This window comes from Lemur catta, chromosome 14 (assembly GCF_020740605.2).
Source record: "Lemur catta isolate mLemCat1 chromosome 14, mLemCat1.pri, whole genome shotgun sequence".
Classification (NCBI taxonomy): domain Eukaryota; kingdom Metazoa; phylum Chordata; class Mammalia; order Primates; family Lemuridae; genus Lemur; species Lemur catta.
Window position 1 is genome coordinate 18796037 of NC_059141.1, and position 23194 is coordinate 18819230.

General features: G+C 39.7%; 1 protein-coding gene across 6 annotated transcripts in view; it reads left to right on the top strand.

Moving 5' to 3' along the window:
• Positions 1-23194, top strand: part of SORCS1 (sortilin related VPS10 domain containing receptor 1) — a 459027-nt gene that overhangs the window by 337310 nt on the left and 98523 nt on the right. For all 6 annotated transcript variants that reach the window (XM_045568059.1, XM_045568058.1, XM_045568062.1 and 3 more), the window contains exons 6-8: positions 484-548; positions 16468-16586; positions 18719-18808. In XM_045568059.1, coding sequence (XP_045424015.1) covers positions 484-548; positions 16468-16586; positions 18719-18808 — 274 coding nt within the window. The remainder of the gene's footprint in view (positions 1-483; positions 549-16467; positions 16587-18718; positions 18809-23194) is intronic.

Below are 23194 nucleotides of genomic sequence, written 5' to 3' on the forward strand. Positions count from 1 at the left end.
TGCATTGGATGGGTCATGAGCTTTGTTCATAGTTCATAGGGCAGTAGTAGGTGGTTCTGCAAATTTCAAATGAAAAAATTAATTAGATCATTCTGCTGTGTAAATCACTGTTAAATCACCCAGCTAAAGCAGCATGCCTGGCATCTGCCTGATAAGTTTCAAAAGCTTAATACATTGTCGGAGGGGTTGGTGCAAGAGTGCACGTATACCACGTGTAGGATCTATTTGCCAGTCCGAGCTAATAATGTGCAATATCCTTGCCAGAGTTCAGTCTGGCCTTCATCAAATAAAGTTTCATTATCATTTTTGTTTGAAGTGGAAATTTTACTGTTAGGCTATGTAAATAAATAGAGTAGATATAGTCTGAGGGTTGTGGTTTTAGACGCCTGTGGATATTAAGTCTGGGGGCTCTGCTGAGTTCCTCTAAGGCACATGTGCAGTCATTAATGTGGATGTTTCTTTCCATGTTTCTCCACTTCTCAGGTCCGTGATGGGGTCAAACAAGGAACCAGACCTTGTGCATCTCGAGGCCAGAACTATGGATGGTCGTAAGTAAATCAACGTTGTTCCGATGTTCTTAGTGATATTAGTTCTGTCAGTCTGTCATGAACCAAGTCTGCGTAACAATCTCATGGTGTGTGCATAGTAATGGATGATGTGTGTTTTCTGGGGGGGTTGGGTTGCAGGGGTGACCTGCTTCTCTTGGCTTTCAGCTGGTAGAATGCAGGTATCTTCTGCCTTTGCTTTCAAAAGAGCTAAGGGCAGGTGGATGATGAGCACAATGGCACAGTGGCAATAATCCAAGTCTTCAAGTCGTTTGGGCATGAGGACTTTTCTTGTCCTCACCAATGCAAAATAATCATAACAATTGTCATAAATGTATATTTGCAAATATATTTATAAAAATAAAGATAAATGTATATTTTCTGGAAATATATATATTTAGATCATGGTGACACCAGCACAGCCCTCTCATCCAATCAAGGTATCTTTCCAAGTAAAGAAAAAAATTCCAAAATTCCCAATTCTTGAAGCATTTTGTTGTTGTTACTGCTGCTGCTATTTTGTTTTGATTTATTTTCTTTCAGTCTCCTTATTTTGTGAGCTCTTGTCCAGGCAGTGCCTCACTGTCCTGTTTGGAGACTCACAAAACACTTGGAAAGAACAGGAAAAAGAGAATCACCCTGTGTGCCCCCATCAGAAGCAGCAGGGAGAGAATGTCAGTTGAGCGAATTGCTCAGCTTTTGGTAGTTCCTGTCAACTCTAGTTAGGGACGCTGCTGTGAGGGACTACACTTCAGGGAGATTGTGGCCTTAGGTACACGACATGGAGGAACATAAGCCGCAGATCCAGAATCCACACTCATGTCTGAATGTCTCAAAAGTCCACTCACTACCTGTGTTACCTTGAACAAGCTACTTCAACTCCTTATGCCTCAGTTTCCTTGTCTGTAAATTAAATAAATTAATTATAATGAGATAATGATTGCTGTAGTAGCTAACATTGATTGGGAAACTACCCTACACCAAGAATTATGGTAATATTTTTATATACTTTATCACAGTCCTCATGACAATTTTGTAGGTTGTTATTCCCACTTTATAGAGGAGGAAACCAAGGCAAGAAAGTTTAATTAATATATATCTAAGGTTTTATGGTAAATAAGTGGAGGACACTAGTATCTGTCTCACAAAGCCCATCCAGCTGAGAACTAGAGAAGCCAATGCATATAAAATACAACACACAGGGCCTCACCTGTGAAATATTTAGACAGCAGTGTAAGCTTTCTTCCCCTTCTTTGGTCCTGAGAATTCTAGGAAGAGTTAAGCAATTGAGAGGGTACCACTAGGCCAAAGACAGAGCACTACAGGTAAGAGGGATGAAAGAAAACAAGGCATGGGGAAAGTGTACAGAAAAATAGCACGATGGCACAAAAAAAAGACAGGAGGAAAGGAAGAGATGAGGAGAGGAAAGGAAGAGGATGGACTATCCACAATTACCACGGAACAATGAGGCTGTTGGAGGTTGCCCAGCACTGAGCCAGAGTGATAATCTAATTTCCAAGGCACTCCCTGTTTCAAAAAAAATCCCTCACAATTTGAAAGCATCCTAATCACTGCCATTTGTGCCTGTCGACCCATCCTTAGCTCTTCTGAACACAAAGGCAGGAAATACCTGCACTTTACCAGCTTAGAGCCAAAGAAGCAGGTCAGTCACATCCTCCATCGCTATGCACACACCATGAAATTTTTCATCTCCAGAGGTTTTGCTTCCCAACTTGGAGGAATAAATATATTTTTTGACAGAGTCTATAGGGGCACAGATCAGGCTTCAAGGCTGACCTTCCTGCTCTGTAAACCCAGGCAAAGCTGCCATATGGGATATGCCCAGCTCTGTGCCTGACACAGAATGAGCTCAGCAGGTCAGAGCTGCTTTCCTGCCTCCTCCTTGGGCTCTCTCTGGTGGTGACGCCTCCAGTCCCTGGAACAGATGATGTGATCTTGGATTCCAAGGTCTAGTTCTTCCTACACAATGGAGAGAGTGATCTTTTCCTAAAGTAAAAGGAAACACATCACCTGTTTAACACATGGACTGCCACACGAGAAAAAAAATTTTGCTTTTCCTTGAGACCACAGTGTTTTATTGTGAAAATAGAATAAAAACATTCAAAACAAAATGATCCTTTCTAATTTAATGAAAAATTTATTTTTTATTTTCTGTGCATAAGTCATATGCAGCTTGAAGTTACGTGCATGAGTTATATGCAGTTATTTGTGGCTCCCAAGGTAAAGAGAGGCATGAGTTACATATGCTTCACGAGGGCTTGGGCTCAAAATTAGCCTGAGTTAAATACAACTCACAGAGCACTTAATGTGTTGAAGGTCTTGTTTACTTCCTGTTGTTCTGATAGTAAAAAGCAAAGTTCTCACCTTGCCCTGGGGCTCCAGCACAATCTGGAGCCTGCCCATTTCCTCAGCCTAATCTCACTCAGGTTGTCCCCTCCTCGCCTGCAGGCATTGGGGATTATTCTATATCTTGCCACAAGGCCTCGATACCTGTTCTTTCCCCTACCTGGAATGCTCTCCTCTCTGCTTCCTACCCTGATCAGCTGAGTCTAATTAATCACTGAGCATGATGTAGACTTCAGGTTCATCACCTGTTTCTTAGAAAAGCCTTTCTTGAATTCCCAATCTAAGCCAGTTTCTTATTTTGTTTGCTTTTATCCAACTATGTTTTTTTTCTTTATTGCATTCATCTCAGTTTGAAATTATATGTTCTATTTATGTGGTTATTTGTTCACAATTTTTCCTCCCCACCACTCTATAAGTTCTATGACAACAGAGACCACGTATATTTTTGTTCAATATTGTATCTCCAGAGCAGGGCACAGTGGCGCACACCTGTAGTCCCAGATACTCAGGAGGCTGAGGCAGGAAGATCACTTGAGCTCAGGACTTTGAGGCTGCAGTGCATTATGATTGCACCTGTGAATAGCCACTGCACTATATAGCCTGGGCAACATAGTGAGACACCATCTCTAAAAAAAATAAAATAAAAAATAAAAATACTGTATCTCCAGCACATGCATCTCCAGGACATGCCACAATATCTACAAGCAGAGGGATCTTACTAACTATATGTTGAATGAATAAATACCTAGTTGACCAGCTGTCGATGTTACCGGTTAGCTGCCTCACCTCACTTACCAGGTTGCCTGAAAATTTTAGAGCATTGCATCTCAAGCTTTAACATGTATATTACCCACCCTAGGCATCTTGTTAATATCTGGATTCTTATTCAGTAAGAGCCTGAGACTGTGCATGCCTAGCAAGCTCCCAGGTGGTGCCAATGCTGCTGGTCCCTGGAACATGCTTTGAGTAGAAAAGTTCCACAACAGAAAATGAGTGAAGGAGCTTTAGGGTCTGTTTCTTAAGACTACACCCCTTGTTTAGAAGGCTCTGTATAGAATTGGTAGCATCCCAGATTGCTTTCATTTTCAAACTTTTTGGGATGTTGCTGCTTTCTGGCTGGTGGCATCTAATACGCATAACCCTATATCCTAAAAACAACAACAAAGCCATCCCTTTCCCTGATCTGCACATTTTCTTACACCCGGCATTATCCTATGCTCCCTGAAGGCATGGCAGTTGATAATGCCAAACTGTCATTTCAGCCTCAGCTTTCACCAGGCATGAAATATATCAGTTCTAATTTTATTTATTTTATTTTACTTTTATTTTTGCAGAGGCAGCATCTTCAGAAACTATCCAAGGGTGAAAATTCAATAAAGGGATTTAATTTGAAAAGTTATCCCTGTCAAAACAAAACAGAAAAAAAAAAAAACCTACCAATTGAAATAAAGAATCTAAGCATAACACCTGACCTGTCTCAGTGTAAAAAAAAAAAAAAAATGATATTGTCTCTGTATCATAACATCTTTCTCTCTCTCGCTTTCTTTCTCCAAGGCAGTCAGTAACCATGGCTCCAGGTAAAAGAAACAGAGAGGAGAAAGAGGGAAGGAAATAGCACCCAGAGGTCAGAGCAGCAAGCTGTTTGCTAGCAAATGTAGCTGGCAAGCTGTGGGAGTGTATTTATGAAAATCAGGCCCCCAGCTGATTAGTGGCTCCAAGAATTCCAAATCTATAGGTTATCTCTTTCGCTTTCCAGTTGAGATCCTCTCTTGTTTCTCCATCCCTTCATTATGCAAAATTTAAGTATATGGAATCCATTTTTTATATTCTAGGTTGTACATCTTGTAGGGTATATGCTAAAATAATACAATATTTTTTACTTTGAAAAAGAATTTTTTTCTCTTATTTTAGTATGTTCAGAAATTTTATATTCAAGGCACTGAGACATTTGACACGGGGAAAATCCCACCCTTGCCAATTGGTCTCATCCCCATGGGCTGGGTTGCATATGCTTATCTGGGTTTGTATGTCAAAGTTTAGTCTTGGTCACATTTCAAAAGTCCCTAGATTACATTTTATAATTAATTGCTGTTTCAGTCAAAGTCCCCATATTTGAGGGAACCCAAGCTCAGGAAAGCTTTTTTATTTAGATAAGAAAAACAAATTACCTCTTTATTTTTACTAACCTTATAACTTATATAAGATTACATTCAATTGTAAGTGTTGGAAATAAACTGTCTTAATATTAGCAACATAAATGACTTCGTTACAGAAGAAATCACAGACATTTTTATACCACATTACAGTTATTATACCTTAGAATATTATTTATGCTCATTCCCTTTTCAAAAGTACAGTAGTTATCAGACCTGCCACTAGATCGTGTTATATAATACATTAATTTTAAAAGTATAATTGGAGTATTATCAATTTGTTTTTTAATATTTTGATAACTTTAAATTTAATTGCATTAGTGTTCTGCTAATTCTAGGTAGTTTATTGCATGCACTAAAAACACTATTCTGAGAAAATGGATCTACAGGCTTCCTCAGGTCACCAGTGGGGTCCGTGGCACAAAGCATCCTAGCCCTTGCCTCAAAAATACAAGTGTCTGCAAAGGGATGTGTGCTTCCTTAATAAATAAACTAGTGTTTTTTATCTTAGATCCTCTGGAAAGCTTTTGTTCTGTGAGGGTTTATGACTGGTGCGGACCTTTCTTACAGCTGTGCTCTGATACATGGATATATTATAGTTTACATCTGTGAAAAGGATGTCTTAAATAAGTATTTCTTGTATTACTTTCTGCCTTGGGAGGTGAGCTGAAAAGAGTAAGCTCAATTGCAATCAATCACAGGATGTATTGTGAGAAAATCTGAACACATTTATTGTATGTGGCATTTGTTGTTGGCCCCCTGCATTCAGATTAGGACAAATTAACAAGTCCTTATCCGGGAAACAAAGATTTTATTGTTTAAATATCTTCTGTGCTGTTGGGGGAGGCAGCGTGTGTGTGCACATTGTAGGCACCTAGTACTTTAGAACACCAAAAATAAAACCTACATTCTACTGATTTGCCTAATGTAGGTATATTTGCCTATATGTGGGTGTAATGCATGTAGTTAGAGAGAAAATGTTGACCAAGCTGTTGGATTGAAAGCTTGGTGAAAAGCTGTATCTTATTTAATTTTGGTTCTACATCCCAAACGTAAGAGCCTGAAACATTTTAATATTTGTTGAATTAATGACTAGGTGTGTGTGTCACTGTGTGGACATATCCACTTAAGAAGGGAGGGTCTTTAACCATAGGGTCTGTGGACTTCTAGAGGGCTAACCAATGAGCACAAGAAACTTACTAGCTCCCTGAACTTGGGCATCACATTTTATGCATATGTGATTTTGGAGGAAAAGAGCATAACTTTTATCAGGCAATTCTTCACATGGCAATTACACATAGATATATAGTTCTATATTGTGCTCATCTGGGAGCATATGTCTAATAAGAGAACCTGCAGTACCAACTTTGCTTCTCTCTTTTTCTTATGAAGTGAAAGGCCCAGCCAGCAACCTGAGTGTTTGTGTCCTGGTGTTGATTGCTGTCAAGAGGGACAGGGGCAGGGGACAATTACTAGTCTTGGCATCTATTTGCATGAGTAAGTAACTTTGTAGCCACTTTCCCAAGGACTAATTGTTTTCTCTGGGGAAAACAAACCTTGGCTCTTTAACCAACTGCGAAAATGACTGCCCCAAAATGCTTTGTGAAATGAACCTCAAACTAGCATTTTACAAGCAGAAATAAAATAAAAGAAACGCACCACTTGATGTAACTATTCATCCCACTAATTCTGGTCTGGGGTGAGAACTGGAAATCTCACGTCTACTTCCTATCCTCCAGCTTTCTTATGAATTTTCCATATTGGACGGCATGTGTATCAATATCTGGACACCACAAGCACTGCTGGGGTGCTGTGGAGTGGTGACAGAGACCTCAGTTCTCAAAGTCCTCAGTTTCTGAGCTCAAGAGTGTTTTGGAGTTTTTACTATGAACATAGATTACTTTTATACCAAAAAATACAGCAACAAGGCCAATAAAAAGGGTAAACAGTACTCAAGCACATCAATTGAAAGGTAAAATCCACTTCCTGACTTTTATTCCCATTCCCAAGAGGTAGTATTTATATATATTTATATATGTATGTATAGGTGTGTATATATATGTATGTGTGTATATATATATATATTTGTCCATAAATTGTTTAGGCTTACACAGATGAATATGTATGTGTGTACACACACATACACTCACAGATGTTCATGTTGTAAAACTGCTGTGCCAAATTTAGTGTTGATGAGTACAATAGCAAGTTAAAACTTATTCCATATCAGTACATATAAACTTAGCAACTTCAAGGCTAATCACTACATAGAACCTTATTATACAGTCAACTATAATTTAGTAATTACAATCTAGTTAGTGGGTATGTTGACCTTTGGCTATTTCGACCCATGCTGATATATACACATAAGCACATACTATTTATCTGGTTAGTAAGCACTCAAGCCTCTGTAGGCAGCAAGCACTGCTGAAAGAGAAACTGAGGAAGGGACATCCCTGGGTCACAGAGTACATGCATGTTAAATTTTTGTAGACATTGTCACATTGCCTTCCGAAATAGTTACGACAATTTGAGGAATGCCTATGTTTGCAATCCCTCAGCAATCCAGAACATTATCAAAGATTGTTTAAACACAACCCATCTGATGAGCAAAAGAATGGCATATCCCTACTGTTTTAATCTATATTTATTTAATGAGGAGTGAGGTTGAGAATTTTTATTTGTTTTTCTTGGCTATTTGTATTTCTTCCTCGGTGAACTTCAAAAGATATCAAATCTCTTTAATAGTTTAGAGAAGATTAACACTTTGCTATACAAATCTGAAAATTTAGAACTTGCCACCCCGACTCTAGCCAAAGTTGCAACACTAGCACAACTGGGTGCATGATTAGACCCCACATTTCATAGTCTTCATTTTCCTTCTCTTTCAGTCAATTTATTAATAGCTTCTAAGGTGGAGTTTGGAAGAGATGAGAAGATCCCATTTCTGGTTAGCTTCAGATTCTGATAGATTCTCACCACTTCCCAACTCTAAGAACAAATGTGTTCTCACCTGTCTTCTGTCCCCAAATCCAGCGTCAAGGTTGAGACAGCGCAGCCGTGCATAGCGCTCTGCTCTCCTATCTAGTCCTGTCATTCTGACCCCATATTGCACATCACAAAAGCTCTTGACTTCAACTACATGTGATACCAACTTGGCCGCTCTGCTTTAGCAGCCTAAAGACAGGCCTGAAAACCAACCAGAAAAGCACGAAATAAGATAACACAAGCCTCTCCAGGCAGCGCTGAGAAACGTGGCAGTGACAGTGCAAGAGCAGGCTCAGCTGGACGGCTTTCACACTGGGCTCTTTGTAGCCATTATGTGCTGCTTCCTCTGCTTCCCACGTGCCCACCCACCCGCGAGGAGGTCTGTGCCCTTATGGCCCATCCTGAGGATAAGAGAACAGAGGTGCACAAAAACTTGTCACTCCCAGGCCTTGGCTCTAGGACAAAGGTTTGGATTTCTATTGGGTCCTAAGGATCCCTCAGGATGCAGCAGCAGCAGTTCACGTGACATGTATGTGTGCTAATTTCTAAGAGTTTGGAAAATTCCTGATGTTTCTGAATCCTGCTTAAAAAAAAGCATCATAAAGACCTTGGCACATATACATTTTCTCTCGTTGTCCTCTGCATTCTCAAGCAACAACGGTGCCAGTATCATGCCCTATATCCTTATTACTGGCCTGGTGCTGTTGCACTAGTTCTTTTCAGCTGCACTACCTACAACAGCCCTTGGAGGTAGGTATTGTTATTTTGCTCATTTTAATAACGAGGAAAATGAGGCTTACAGAGATTAAGTGCTTTGCCCATTGTCTCAGAGTTAGGATTTAAAGCCAGATCTGGTTCACTCCAGACCTATTATTCATCCCTTTGACAAATACAATTGGACATTTATGCCATGTCATCTGCTCTTCTAGGCATGAATGAGGGATGGTAGGTAGTGTTGCAAAGTCCCTGCTCTCATAGAGTTTACCTTCTAGTTAGGGGAGGCAGATTATAAACAAATGCATGATGCTTTTGTAGAAGACGTAAGTATATAAATGCATGAGAAAGAAAAGTGGAGTAGGGAAAATAGGGAGTGATTAGGGGAGGAGGGCTGTCAAGGAAGAAATCTCTAACAAGATGGTATTTGATATTTGAGCCAAGTCCTTACGGAAATAAGGGAGAGAACTATGTGTCTGTTGGAAGAGCATCTCAGCAGATGGAACAGCACGTGCAAAGGATATGGGATGTGAGCGTGCTTGGCATGACGGAGGCGTCACAGGAGACCAGGTGGCTGGAATATATAGAGAGACAGGAAAATGTGTCATCTGTCTTTGTTTATTCCACGATGTGAGACAAGAACTGTACCATATTGCTCTTTGTTGAGCATTTACTATATTCTTAGTATGATACTCAATATGGAGGATGACAAAAATAGATAGTTATTAAGTGAAGAAATAGTCAATCGAATGTACCCACATGTCTCAGAAGCAGTCCTGAACTGTCCCTCTGTCCTGGAATTAATCTTATAACATATAGACACATCTAAGTAAATACTTCACACCTCTCTCCTCCCCAAAAAAACAAAACTTATAGAAGAAACTCTGTATTTTCTCCCCTATGCACTAAAATGTTTTATTTCTGCCTCTCCTTCCTCCCTCCCTCTCTCATTTCCACTTTTATTTCTGCTTTCTTTCTTTCTTCTTTCTTTTCTACTGTGTGCCCTTCTCTCTTTATTGGTCTCTCTAACTCTCCTCTACATACACTTTCTTTGGAAACTTAATTTGGAAACTTACATGATGTGCTTCCCAGTTTTTCATGGCTGAGTGTCACCTTTTGGATAACTTTGTGTCTTTGCTCATATAAACTAGTTTCTAGTGTGTGGCTTTCTCACGAAACACACAATGGGTATTCCCCAAACATATCTCTTGTTCTCTCATGCCTCTGTGCTCTTGGTTGGTGCCCCTTCATTCTGGAATGATGACTTATCTCTGTCAACACTCCCAGCGGCCTTCCGGGCTTTTCTCAGCTCTTACGTGGATGTCTCCACCCCCTGACAAAGGTAATTAGCCTCTCTGCAAGATGGAGTGAATTATAAAATAGTCCCTGTCCTCAAGAGTAGGGGGGATAACAAGTCCACATTTCCATGTGACTTTTTGTTTATAGTTTTATTCATAATTAAACTTTCACAATATTAGGGCAAATTAAAGCATTTGGTGCTAAATAAATATTTGTTGAATGATAGAATGAATGGATAGAGTCCCAGAGATCTGTGACATATTTTGTGCTCTGTCATTTACTCATACAAATCTCATCCCCATGCCTGGGTGCATCACCTATTAAAGTACGTCTCTCTCTCTCTGGGTTTTTATTTCAAAGTTTAAAAGAGGAAAAACATGTGATCAACTTAGCACAGTCCCTGAACTACAGGGACTTGGAGAGCTTGTGCTGGTTACTTTGGAGAATAATGCTCGGCTGCTGTTTATCAATAAAGACATTCCAGGAAGGGAGAGGTTTGCCTGAGCCCCCAGAAAAACTCCACAGAAGGCGGCCCAGGAAGGATTTGGACTGAGTAACAGGAAAGGAAAAAGCAGTTCAAACCAGCAGAACTCTCTGACTGAACACAGGGCGTCTTCCAGGCATGAGCGTGCTGTTCAGAAATGTGCCAGCAGCATCACAGGAATGATCCCATCCCATTTTGGCAGGAATGGGAAGGAAACGGGTATCCGTGGGTCAATGATGGTAAAGACCCTTTGGATCTTAAAGTAATAGTCTTATTTTTAACATCCTTTTTGGTCCTAAAATTCTAATAACCCTCATTATAAAGAGTCTAAAGCCTAGCTTGGTAAATGACCTTCTCAGAGTCACATACCATGCTGGAGAGGGAGCTGGGACTCAGAAGATCACTCCAGCAGACAGAGGGAACAAGGAGGCCGTGGCTGGTTGGCCTCATGTGCTGGGTGCAAAGGTGACCTCACATTCTTTTTGTACCCCTTATTATTTTCCAGTTCTTCCTGCTGACCCCTACCTCACTCACACTGCCTACCCAGAATATTTGGGTTAGTTGTATTTGCATTAATTATTATATAAGGAGAATAGTTTTCATGGTGTTTTAAAAAATATTTTTTAAAAAAAGCCTTCAACCAAACCAAAAATTGAATATACAGAAAGATGCTGCCTCAGGTAGAAATGTCCATAGTACTTTACAGGTGGCTACCTTGAGACACAGTGAGCACTACTGGTGATATAACAGAGAGGACCTAAATAACAACTACAGCTACCATTATGTCAGCACAGTCTAACCAGGCACGAGACTAAACACATTTCAGGACTAAGGTCTTCGATCATCACAACCACGAACCGTTAAAATATTGTTTATTCCCATTTTATGGCTCAGGGTTTGAGAGGTAGAGTACTTTACTTAGATTTGCCAGGCTAGCAGGCGTTGAGCCTCCATTTAAACCTCTGATCCTCTGTTCCAAGCTTGGCCCTGTAGAAGCAGCTTCCCCTCCCTAGATCAGTGCTGTTGTGGGTGGATGGGGATTGCATTAGTCCAAGCAGCAGCTGTTGCAGAGAGTGAGGATGCTTGAAAAGAGCAGCGCAGTGTCCTAATTACCTATGGCAAGGAAAACATCTGTGTGGGAAAAGTAATGAAATTAATTCTAATGTCTAGCAGTTGCATACATTAATTGACATTAATTAATGCCAAATTGCAAGAGACTTCCTATGGAATCTCATCATACACTCACCAGAATTGAATATGGAAAGAGTTCATCACACTTAATGCTATTACAGCAAGCCCCAAGGGGAATAAAAGTGATTGGTCCCTCATTATGAAGTGTAGCCAATTTCTTTCTGTATCCATTAGAAGGAGAAAGGGAACAAACCAGGAACATTTTACCACGGGCCGGCAGCTCAAAATTGATCATTTCCCCTTCAGCTTGCAAATTTTACTTGGAGCCACTCTGGGCAAGAATTGGTTTGAAGACCTTTTCCAGGGGCTTCTCTTATATCACCTAGTTGCACACTTTGTAATTCTCAGGCCAAGGACAGGCTCCTTGCACAGCTCAACCGCAGTATGTAGCATGTGGAGTAGAGAAAGATGAACATGCAAAGGAATTAGGGACGGTTGATTTCGCACCCCACTCACTTCTGGGCCATGGATTTGTGCAGATTGTTTGACTCCTTCACATTACTACCTCTCCACTGTTGTTGACATCTCATATATATCTTTTATTCATTTTTCCTGTGCAAACATACATTTATAGATATCTATATATACAACTTGCAAAAAATCAGGTCCATAATGCACATATTTTGGTAACCTACTTTTAAAAAACTTTTATTTTGGGATAATTTTAGATACACAGAAAAGTTACCAAGATAGTGCAGAGTACATGTACTCTATACCCGGCTTCCTCTAATGTTAACATTTTATGTAACTATGATATGCTTTTCAAAGCTAAGCAATTAACATTGGTATAATATTATTGATTGGTAACCTACTTGTATAATATAAAATATATTAAACATTTCCTCACTGAAGCTCAATCTACCTTTTTGGAACTATGCATAGGTAATATAAATCCTAAATAAATAAGTAAATGTATCCTTATAAAAAAAAGCAGGATTTTAATAGCAAAATATGAATTTTCCACAGTTTATTTAGTTATTCCTCTATTGTTGGCCATTTTGTTTTCCCCAGTATTTTTTATTATTAACAGCACTCTGATAAATATCGAAGTGGTTATATCTTTGCATAGAACCTTAATTATTTTCTTAGATAGAATTTTCATAAATAAACCTGAAATCAAAGGATGTCATTTTTAACTATCTTGATCCATATTGCTGAATTACTTCGCAAAAAAATAGTAATTTGCAGGTGCTCTTGTTGTGTATCTAGGTGTATCCATTGATTCTTAGATAGAAGCCAAAATATACTTAATAAAAATTGGCCCAAACTCACTGGGGTTTTTCATGCAAGATAATATAAAAGAAATAAACCGAAGTTGGAGTCAGGCCAGCCAAGTTGAAACCCCATACTGCCATTTCTACAGCTCACTCTCACTTTGAGTTTCATTCTCTTTATCTATAAAATCAGTTGATATACTCTGTAGTGTTATGAAAATTAAATGTACTAGATAAATGTGAACATGTTTTACAGTGTCTGGCACATAGATGCTCAACACACTTTTGACTTCATTTTTCTTTATTTCCAAATCCCCCAGATTCATAATTTCTGTATAGATGAGCTAGAAACATGAAAAGTATATGTTAATATTTTCCATCTTATATTTGTTCAGGGACTTTAGAATAGGAGATTAAGGTCTTAAGAAGGAAACTATTAGACACCATTACAAATAAAACAAGAATTGCAAATGCATCAAGAAGTCATTAGGTGTCACTCTTAGAAATTCTAATTGGAAATTTTATTTGTAATCTGAAGCCCAAGACCTCCTAATTAAGATCCAATATTGTTTAACCATTTTTTTTTGTTGTTCATTATCTTACATAATAAGAATCCCAGAAGCAGGGCAACGCTAGGCTCAGTACCCTCAGTAGCTCGGTGATGTCACTGGGAACAGGTACTTTCTATTTCTTTGTCATACTCATCATGTAAGCTTGATTGTAAGACTGGCTCCTTTGGATAGCAAGAAGTCTAGAGAAGTTCCAAGCATCACATTGAGACACAGTGTTGTACAGAAGCAGAAGGATCTTCTGTTTTGTCTCCTGATAGCTCCCAGAAGTCCCTTAAAAGCTCTCCCCGCACTTCTCATTTACTAGCACTAGATTTAAATGCCCTCTTCTAAACCAACCTATGGCAAGGAGAGTAGGAAACCTCTAGTGGACTTAGACCAACAACATTCATCCTTGCATACGAGAACTTCCAAGTCACAAGGAGGAGGGATGAGCCAACAGATCCACTCTTGACTTTTCTAGCATTCTTCCAGAGAAGAAGGGGTGTTGGGCAGGTCACCAAGAGTACCTGATAAGCAATATAATTAGAATATTCAAATTTGGTTTAGCCAGTCTTTTTAAGGACCTATGTCTGCAAAACTGATCTTATCATTGTGAAAGGTAGGAAAAGAGAAAATAGGAATAGCAACATTTTTGACAATAACAACTAGCATTTGTACAAGTTTGAGTTTCAAAACATGTAGTGTATATATTATTTCAATTAATTCTTATAGCTAAACTACAATATATATATAGGTATATTCATTTAATAGAGGAAGGAGGTAATACTCAGGAAGATGAAGAGATTTCCTATGAACCATGCAGCTAGTGAATCACCACACCAGAATTCAAGCCTAGGTCTCATAGTCACAAATCCTCAATGTTTCTATGGCCTCAAGCTACCTATGAAAGACAGAAGTCACTTAAAAGTGGTGAAAGTGTCTGGTGGAGTGTGAAATTGTGAGGTAAAGATTTTGAGTTTCCATATGACCGATTGTTCTGGGAAGGGATGTGTCCTGGAAATTGTCTTTAAGGAGAAAGATCTTGAGGTATCCTCTAAAATGGAACTACATGAATGTCTGAAAAAGGAGATGGGGAAGGGAGAGGAGAGGGCCCTTCTTTGCCTTAGCAATGGAGGTGGTTTCACCAGGACTAGACAGGTTGAAGTGCTTGCAAGCTGAAGGAAGGTGGTGAGTAAAGCTCTTCCTGAGTCTCTTGAGAACAATCAGCGAACCTGTGTCCTCAAGCCCACAAGTGGCCCTCCAGATGCCCAAGTGCGGCCCCTCACCTGAATCTAAACTTCTTAGAGAAAATCCCTTTATTAAAACGATTTGTTCTGTAAAATTTGGATTCAATCAAAAGTCCGCACTCAAGGATCCAGCAGGTCACATGTGGCCCAAGGCCACAGGTTCCCCACCCTGGATGGAGCAAATGTGCATTCTGCCCCCTAGTGGCACTCCTTGCAGAACACAGGTGTACACAGTTCCTTAATTAAAGGTAGTCCTAGAAAGTTCTGACTTCCTACTTCCTTAAGAGAAAAGTCTTTGGAGAATCCCTATCTCAACATACTATTGCCCACTTGCGTTTCATGTAAATAATCATCTCCTGATATTTTCATTTGGACGAGTAGATTTCTGTATATGTTTCCGATGTCTTAAAATCAAACTCACCCACTCATTAAGCATCAAAAACAAATAAAATAACTTTTTTTTGGTCAAAAAGTATCTTGCAATAAAGAGGCATATTCCAACAAATATTCATTTATTACCTACTATGTGCCAGGAATAGTATTAGAACGCGTGGGTACAACAGTGAGAAAAAAAAAAAATCTGTCTTCATGGAGATTGCATCCTAATGGGGGCAGGGCACAGAACGAAAGTAATAATGAACAAAGTAATTTTATATTATGATAAATTCTATGAAGAGAATTAACAGAATGGTGTGTGATAAAGAGTAATCATGGCAGATCCTCAGAAGTAACAGTGAGCTAGCTGAAATCTGGAACCTTCTTTGGGAATAGCCTAAGGAGAAGTGTTTTCGGCAAAGGGAATACAAATAACAAGTCTCTAAAGTGGTAGAAAGTTTGGCCAATTTCCTGAACATAAGTAGGCTAGATTAGAAGACTCACAGGGAGAGCAGAAGAGATTATCAGGGTGGAAATAGGGGGGCGAGTTTGGAGGGCTGGAGTGGTGGATGGTGGGGAGGGTTTGAATGTATTCTAAATGCAATGAGGCAAAAGGAGTTCTGAGTAAGGGAACACCATAACCTGATTAGATAGAGGCCAGAATAGCGTGGTTGAAAAACAGGTAGAGCCTCCCTGATGCAATATACTTCCAGCACTAGAAAGGGAATTGATGTAAAAGTTATCATTACTGATACTGTGTTTATCATCTGGTTGCAATCTCAGGTGAGATCCAGGGTCTCAGTTTACTCATCTGTAAAATAACAGCAAAGTTTTGACTCAGAAATCTCCTAAATTCTAATTAGTAGTAAAAGAAAAACCTTTACCTTAACATAGAATGTTATTATTAAACCAACAGCAGCACTTTTATTATTGGACGACTGATGATTGCATGTATGTATGTTTCCCTGTCAAAGGTCCAAATGTGGAAGAGAAGGCTACTAATGAGAAAAATAAATATGTATGAAATCACAAGTATTATTGCCAGTTTTTGAAAATAATTTCATTTGTACTTGGGAGGGAAAAAAATGAATTAATGCAAATTTAGCATTGGAGGATGACAAGACTTAGTGGAAGTACCAGGAGGCGCTGTAGGTGACGTTATACGCAAGTGAGTGAAATAATAATGGTAATAATTCAAATAATAATGATAGCAATAATGTATTTAACAAAGACTGTGAGGCTTGTTTAAAGACTTGGAGATACCAAGGGAAATAGAAAATGTCCACTCTGACTCTAAAGCTCTGTATATATATCCTCCCACCCCCATTTTTTTTTCCAGATTCACAATATCTAACTTGCCGAATGCAGAACTGCACAGAGGCCAACAGAAATAAACCCTTTCCAGGCTACATTGACCCAGACTCTTTGATTGTCCAAGATGATTACGTGTTTGTTCAGGTAGGAAAGATCCACTTGTATTCATCGTCTCAAAACATTTCTTGTCCTTGTTTCTGTCTTTATTGCAGCACATTCTGCCTACTTACACTCCCTTAAGAATAAAAAAGAAGGAAGGAAGGAAGGAAGAAAGGAAGGAAGGGGTTTTCAACAAAAGGAAAATTACTGAGCATGGAAGCTTCTATTCTAACAGAATAGGAACTAGTTCCTTTGGGCTGTGTCTGGAGGATCTTATCAGCATAGGGTTACAAAGGCATTGCTTAGGGTAGTAAGCTTGTCTCCAGAATGATGCACCGTTCTGTCCCCCTCATCTGCATTCCAAATAAGCTTCCAGTTATCAAAGGGACTGAGCAAATATGCCAGTCTCTATCAGGGGAATGGTTAGCCTATCACCCCTCTCCCCAACACCCACCTTAAACACAGAGAAACAAGAGTGGGAAGAGGAAGTTGTGGGGTGGCTAGAGGTAGTAGGAAGCAGAGGTGGCAGAGGCTATGGGGAGGAGAGTAATCAGCTTTTATTGTCATGTACTGACTGTGATTAGAATAAAGAGATTTTAGATGAGATATAGCCAGGCTTTTTACCTCTGAATCCAAACAGAAACTGAATCAAACGAGAAGCTGAAGTGTCATGAGTGGATAGAAGAGACAAGGAGCAAGTATGCTTTGCTTCTTTTCAGCATTTGAGGAACATTTTAGGCTTGTTTGGACAATGCCTTTAAAAATTCAGTTATTGCTTTCCATGTTAAAAATGACAAAGGTACAATTGCTAAACAGCTTATATACATGTATATAAAATTTCACTACAACTGAGACATTCTAGACACTAAATTTATTTCAACAAGAGATTGTGATTTAGAATATTTAATTCTATGCTTTGAGGAAGCATTTGTAAATGCCTAACATCATCCTATATACTTTTTAAATGTCTCACAAATGATTATACACACACACGGTGCACACGCACACACAAACCATTTCCTTTTTCTTCAGGGAAACGAGTAACGAATACTCTGATAATTTCAGTGTCACATTATCAAGTGACATTCAAATAGTTATACATATTGGTTCTGTCTATAATTCATTTCTCTATTAGTGCTGCTCCCAGGAACCTTGTCTGTTTTCTAATAAGTTTATAATCCACATCTATAACTTACAAATGTGAATCCATTCTACATTTAGAATTTCATATATTTTTTACCGATGCCACCCTGAACATGATCCTGTGACCCATCGCTAGGACTAAGAGGTCATCTGATCACATCATGGTGAAGAAGATAACATTATAATCACATTCCTAAATGTCTGATGAACCCAAGGCAGTTATTGACATTCTGAGTATTCAAACTCCAGCTCACATTCAAACCCCGAGTATTTATATCGGTCAAGAATGGCTTCAGAGGAAAGTGAGGTTGGCAGTGGTGTCCTTGCTACTAAGCCCTGCATGGTGATACTAGTGCTGAGGTGGAGACCACACCCCTCCCGGCCCTCCCTCACACCCACTGGGATTCACTGGGCTGTTAATTTTGGACAAAATTAGCAGCGGTAGCTCACACTTTTCCTCTGAGGCATAGACGCAGAGTGAATTTGGACCACAGTCCTGGCCTGGCTTTCTATCCAACGTGCCAGCGCTCCTGCCTGTGCGATGTGTCCACGCTCATCAATATGACACCATCAAACCGGAACTCAGGGCCCAAAGAACCGAGGCTCCAGTGCTGCCACTGTTTGCCCTGGCCCAGTTCCTGCTGATACAGCGTGGGGACCTCTTTGTGTGGCCACAGACTTGTGGCTCGAGAGCTGGGCTGCCGATGGACAAATAAGCCAGTGTGCCCTGAGGCTTATATCAATTGGAAAAAAAAAAAAAAAAAAAAAAACCTAAAAATGTTTCCCAGCTTTTGAGCCACAGTGTAAATTTAAGAATTGTGGTTTTGTCCAGTGGGTTCAGTTTGGGCCTCTGACCGACTCACACACACCGTATACGTTGCTTCTGAGCTGAATGCCAGGTCTTGCCACTCGTCCACAACAGGAATTCCTGCTGTTTGGTCGTGTTGGCAGCTACCCGCTTCCGCTCAGGTGGCTGTTGTGTGACCTGTAGCTGTCCTAGTAGCTCCTCTGACAGCCTTGTTTCTATGATCCAGCTGACTTCAGGAGGTCGGCCACACTACTACGTGTCCTACCGAAGGAACGCGTTTGCCCAGATGAAGCTTCCGAAATACGCTTTGCCCAAGGTATGGCCTGAATCGCTTTCTTCCTGTCACTCTGTCCTTGCTTCCCAGAGCCCTGCCTCCATGCCCTTTCCTCAGGACACTGTCTGTCCCACAGTCACTTCTTCCTCTGCATTTCCCGACTCTGTTTCTCAAGTTTGCTCCCCCTTACTTTCTTTTCTGCCAGTCTCTTCACTTTCCTTTCTCCCTTTTCTTTCTTCCTCTTTCTCTCTGTCTCTGTCTCTGGAATTCTTGTAGGAGGATCCAAATAAACTAATAATTGACTTGTCTTTGCATTTCAGTAGTAAAGATTTTCAAGCAGTATGTTTTGGGTTACTAACAAGACAGGAAATATTTTTTGGACACAGGATCTATCAGTGCAACAGGGGTGCTCCGTTGCCATCTTATTTTATGTTTCTCAATTGTTTATGGAGAGGCGATGCAGAGACGTGGCTCCAACCTTTGCTTTCTCTCTCGATGCAACTTCTGAGACTGGTTGTCTTTAGAGTCCGGAGGCACAGCTAAGGTTTTAGACTTCCCCAAAGGCAGACCCTTTTGAAAATAGTGGCAAGCAAAAGTTAAAGACCCTCAACTGCCGGCATCCCCAGGCTGTCTTTTCCTGAAACGCTGGAGAACTGCGTTAATACGGAGCGCCACCTAGTGGAGGTCACAACGACTCGGGCGCTCAAAGCGGTGCCTTTGTACATCTTGCTGCCATTGTGATGTATTTTAAGTGACTGGAAATTGTTACTATAGTGTGCCTTAATCTTAAAGCAAGGGAGATGTATGCGGCTATAAGAAAGGGACTCTGCAGGTTTAAATAGAGTGATAGCTCAACTTTGAAATCTTTGAGTTGCACAAAAACATAAAGAATCTTTTTTTTTTAAATTGAGTTTTCATGTTTCTTTCTCTTGTATTTTTTTTTTCCATGACTTTGTAGTATGCTGTCTTGGACCACCAGCAGATAGCTGCCCAGGAAATCGTGTTATAGAAATAGCACAAGGACATAGCAGGCCTTCTGTCTCAGGAAAGCCCATAGGAACATATCACTACTTCTCCAGGCAGAATTTTCTTTCTTGGCTACCCTTCTACCCCTAACCCTAACATAATGAAAGGTGGTCTATAAACCTCAGCCCATTAGAGGTGATAACACACATTAAATCGCACTATTAAATCCAGAGAACTATATCCATGTTAGTGGTTATTATTATTTTCAGCTGCTAAAAGTATTAATGACTGTGGTAATTGCCCAGAACTGTATGTAGGTCTGTGTCTATATACATTTAAATGCTTCTTCCTCTGGATTTGGCTTAATTTTTTTTCAATAAGAGCTTGCAACAATGAAGTTGTGTTTAGATGAGAACTGGGTAAAGTCAGTATGTAACAGGAAAACTGAGTGTTGTTAAAATTACCCTTAATAATCTATTAAGAAGGTCTATCAGGGAGATGAGGATGTTACCTCTGTAATTGCAACAGACCTGGGGTTTATTTCCCCTTAAGCATTGAAATAAATTGTTGTTTCTTTCATTGACCAATAGACGAAGTAGTTGACTTGCAAGATTTGTACCTTAAAAAAAAAGGGTTATATTCAATGTAGTGAGATACTGCTGTTCAAGAAGCATGTAGAAATTGGGATCAAATCAGGAAAACAGCAGATTTGAGTCACTCATCTCATGTTCACTCTTGAGAATTCACTCTTTAAGAGGAATAAGTCGCTGCCAAAACCACATGCTATTTGCAGCAGAACTGAGGCAGGAACTCAAGTCTCCTGACTCCAAGGGTAGTGTTTTTTTTTTTTTATATATTATACTTTCCTTGCCTTGAAAATAAATTAATAGCTTCTATTATTAAAACATAGCATCACTAATGCCTTGAAATTCGATATAGTATCAGAAGCGTCAATAGGAAAACCCCATTGCTCTAAGGAGCCCCAGAAATAGTAGTTCAAAATCAAAGAGTCTTGTGTAGACCCATTGTTGGAGAGTTGGGAAACAGACAGACACTTTGCATTGCTTGCTCATAGCCATCACGCAGATCACTGCTGACAGTCGCCCCCAGTGGCATCTAGCCAATATGGAAGGGAAAAGCTTTGCTTTGAACCTGGGTCGGCTGTCTGTCCTCCTCTCCCTGCTCTCCCAAATGAGCATGTTCCATTACTCATCCTCATCTGAGTTCTGAAGGTAGAGTGAGTGATTAATTTAGCTTGTTCCCAGAAAAATGGGAACCAGTACAGCAAATGAATGTATTATTTGGTCCAGGTGGGTGTTTATTATTTAAGGCAATGAGGTGCTTCATTACAATCCCATCACAACTTCAAAAAGAAGCCCCAGCTTGGGTGGAGTGATCTGCAGCAAAGGTGCATGTATTTCACGGTCTTCTGTCAGAGCCAGGGCTGCTGCGGCTGGAAATGAACAAAGCTTCGTGCCGACCAAAGAAATCGAGACAAGCCAGCACTTTTATGCTCAAATTTTCTTTAATCATCCACTGCCATTGTATCAGCTCTTGAAAGACCATAGTCACCCTGAGCTCTGTCAAAAAATATGTATTTAATAATATAATGGTAAAGAATGATAGGGGTAGGCGGGGAGGTTTTAGTATTGCTGTTGCCATTAATAGCATGTGGCCCTCCAGACAGGGAGACATGAGTGACAGTCTCCCTTCCCTGAACTTACTTGGAGCTCGTTCTGAGCTACTCAAGTGAGATAAATGAGGCAATACATATGAAAGTGCTCTGAGCATTTTGGAGGACAGATACTCTATAAAAGCAAGGTAAAATTATTATTAGTATGGATCTAGTTGTCTCCATGGTGGAAGATCAATGTAGACCAGAATGCAGGTGATGCGAAGGTGGCTTGATTCACGACAGGAGACCCAGATTAGAGACCTAGATCTGTCACTAACTTGCTTTGAAACCTTGGGCTAGTTTATCAATTTCTCATTTCCTCATTTTTTTTCCAAATAAGGTGCTTAGACTCACAACAATATTTTCTCACATGTGTTACTGACAATAAAATGTCTTTAATGGTGCTTCATGAAAATTTGGCTCTACAATTAAATAAATTTTAAAAAAGAAAGAAACTCCATTCTATGTTCCTTGCATAGAGAGTAACAGTAGCTGGCTAGTATGTTGAAGGTTCTAGGATGTCCTATGAGCTAGAAAGCTCTTTACTTCAGCATTTATTAAAATGTTTTATCAAAGGACCCTTCCCTGTTTAAAATGTATTAAACTCCAAACAATACCAGTGCCCTACAGAACAGACTTTAGAAAAGTCTACAAGATCCCGTCTTGGCTAAAATTCTGTGACTCAGTGAAAGCATTCAACATAAAGTGTCACTTTGGAAGAAAAAGCACATTTTCCTGATAGAGGAAGGGGATTTAGGGAAGAAGATAAAAGAGAGATGACATTTAAGTATGTCAAACCTTTCAATTAAAATATTTAATATGAACATCATTTTTCTGTTCAATGTAATTAAATTATATGAAAGGAAGGAAAGATCGGATCTTGGTCCATATCTAGAGATGATCATTTTAATATTATCATTGCATGACTAGTTCTCTGAGTGATATAGATCAAAATACTGGATGCATATGTGTTTTCAATTCCAAACCTACAAAACAAAGGTTTGTGAGGAGTGGGATGGTGAGGGTGATCTATTTAGTCCTACAGTCTAGGATTATTTAATCAAATGCCTATTGTGAGGACCTCACAGGTTCACCAGTGCAGAAATTCTCTCCAAAGGTACAGAGGTAGGACCTAGCTATGTGGGGGTCAGGTTATTGTTGAAATATTTTAACTTGTATTCAGGGATTATGCTACAAATTACTGATAAAAAAGGAAACATGAAATTTGAAGTCGTTGTTTGACAATTGCAAATGCTGGGGTAAGAATTTAGATCTTTGCCATATGGGAAATGAGGAGCCGTAGAAGGTTTGGGCCCCAATGTATGAACAGCCCTGCAACTAATTTCCACAGCTGGGTCTCTCCATTAGAAAGAAACAAAACACTTGGATAAATCACTTTTTGTTGAGTATATTAGTTAGGACTCTTAACAACTGCAGTCAACAGAAAGGCCAAATCAACCATGCTTAATCAACAAAGAGAATGTGAGAGCTCACTTAACTGCAAATATCTAACATGTATAGAGCATACGCCAAGTGCCAGGCACTATTTTAAGTGCTGAACACTTACCAGCTGATTTCATCCTCACAGCTCCACGGGGGACACACTATCCTTATCTCTATTTTGCAGGGAGAAATTCTAAGGCACAGAATTTCTACTGTTCATGCAGCCAAGTCACAGAGCCAAGATTTGAACACAAGTAGATTTACTCCAAAGTCCATTCTTTTAAGTATTTTACTGTACTCTCTTTAACTGAGTCTGGAGGTCGGATAGGCTTCTTAGATGTCCA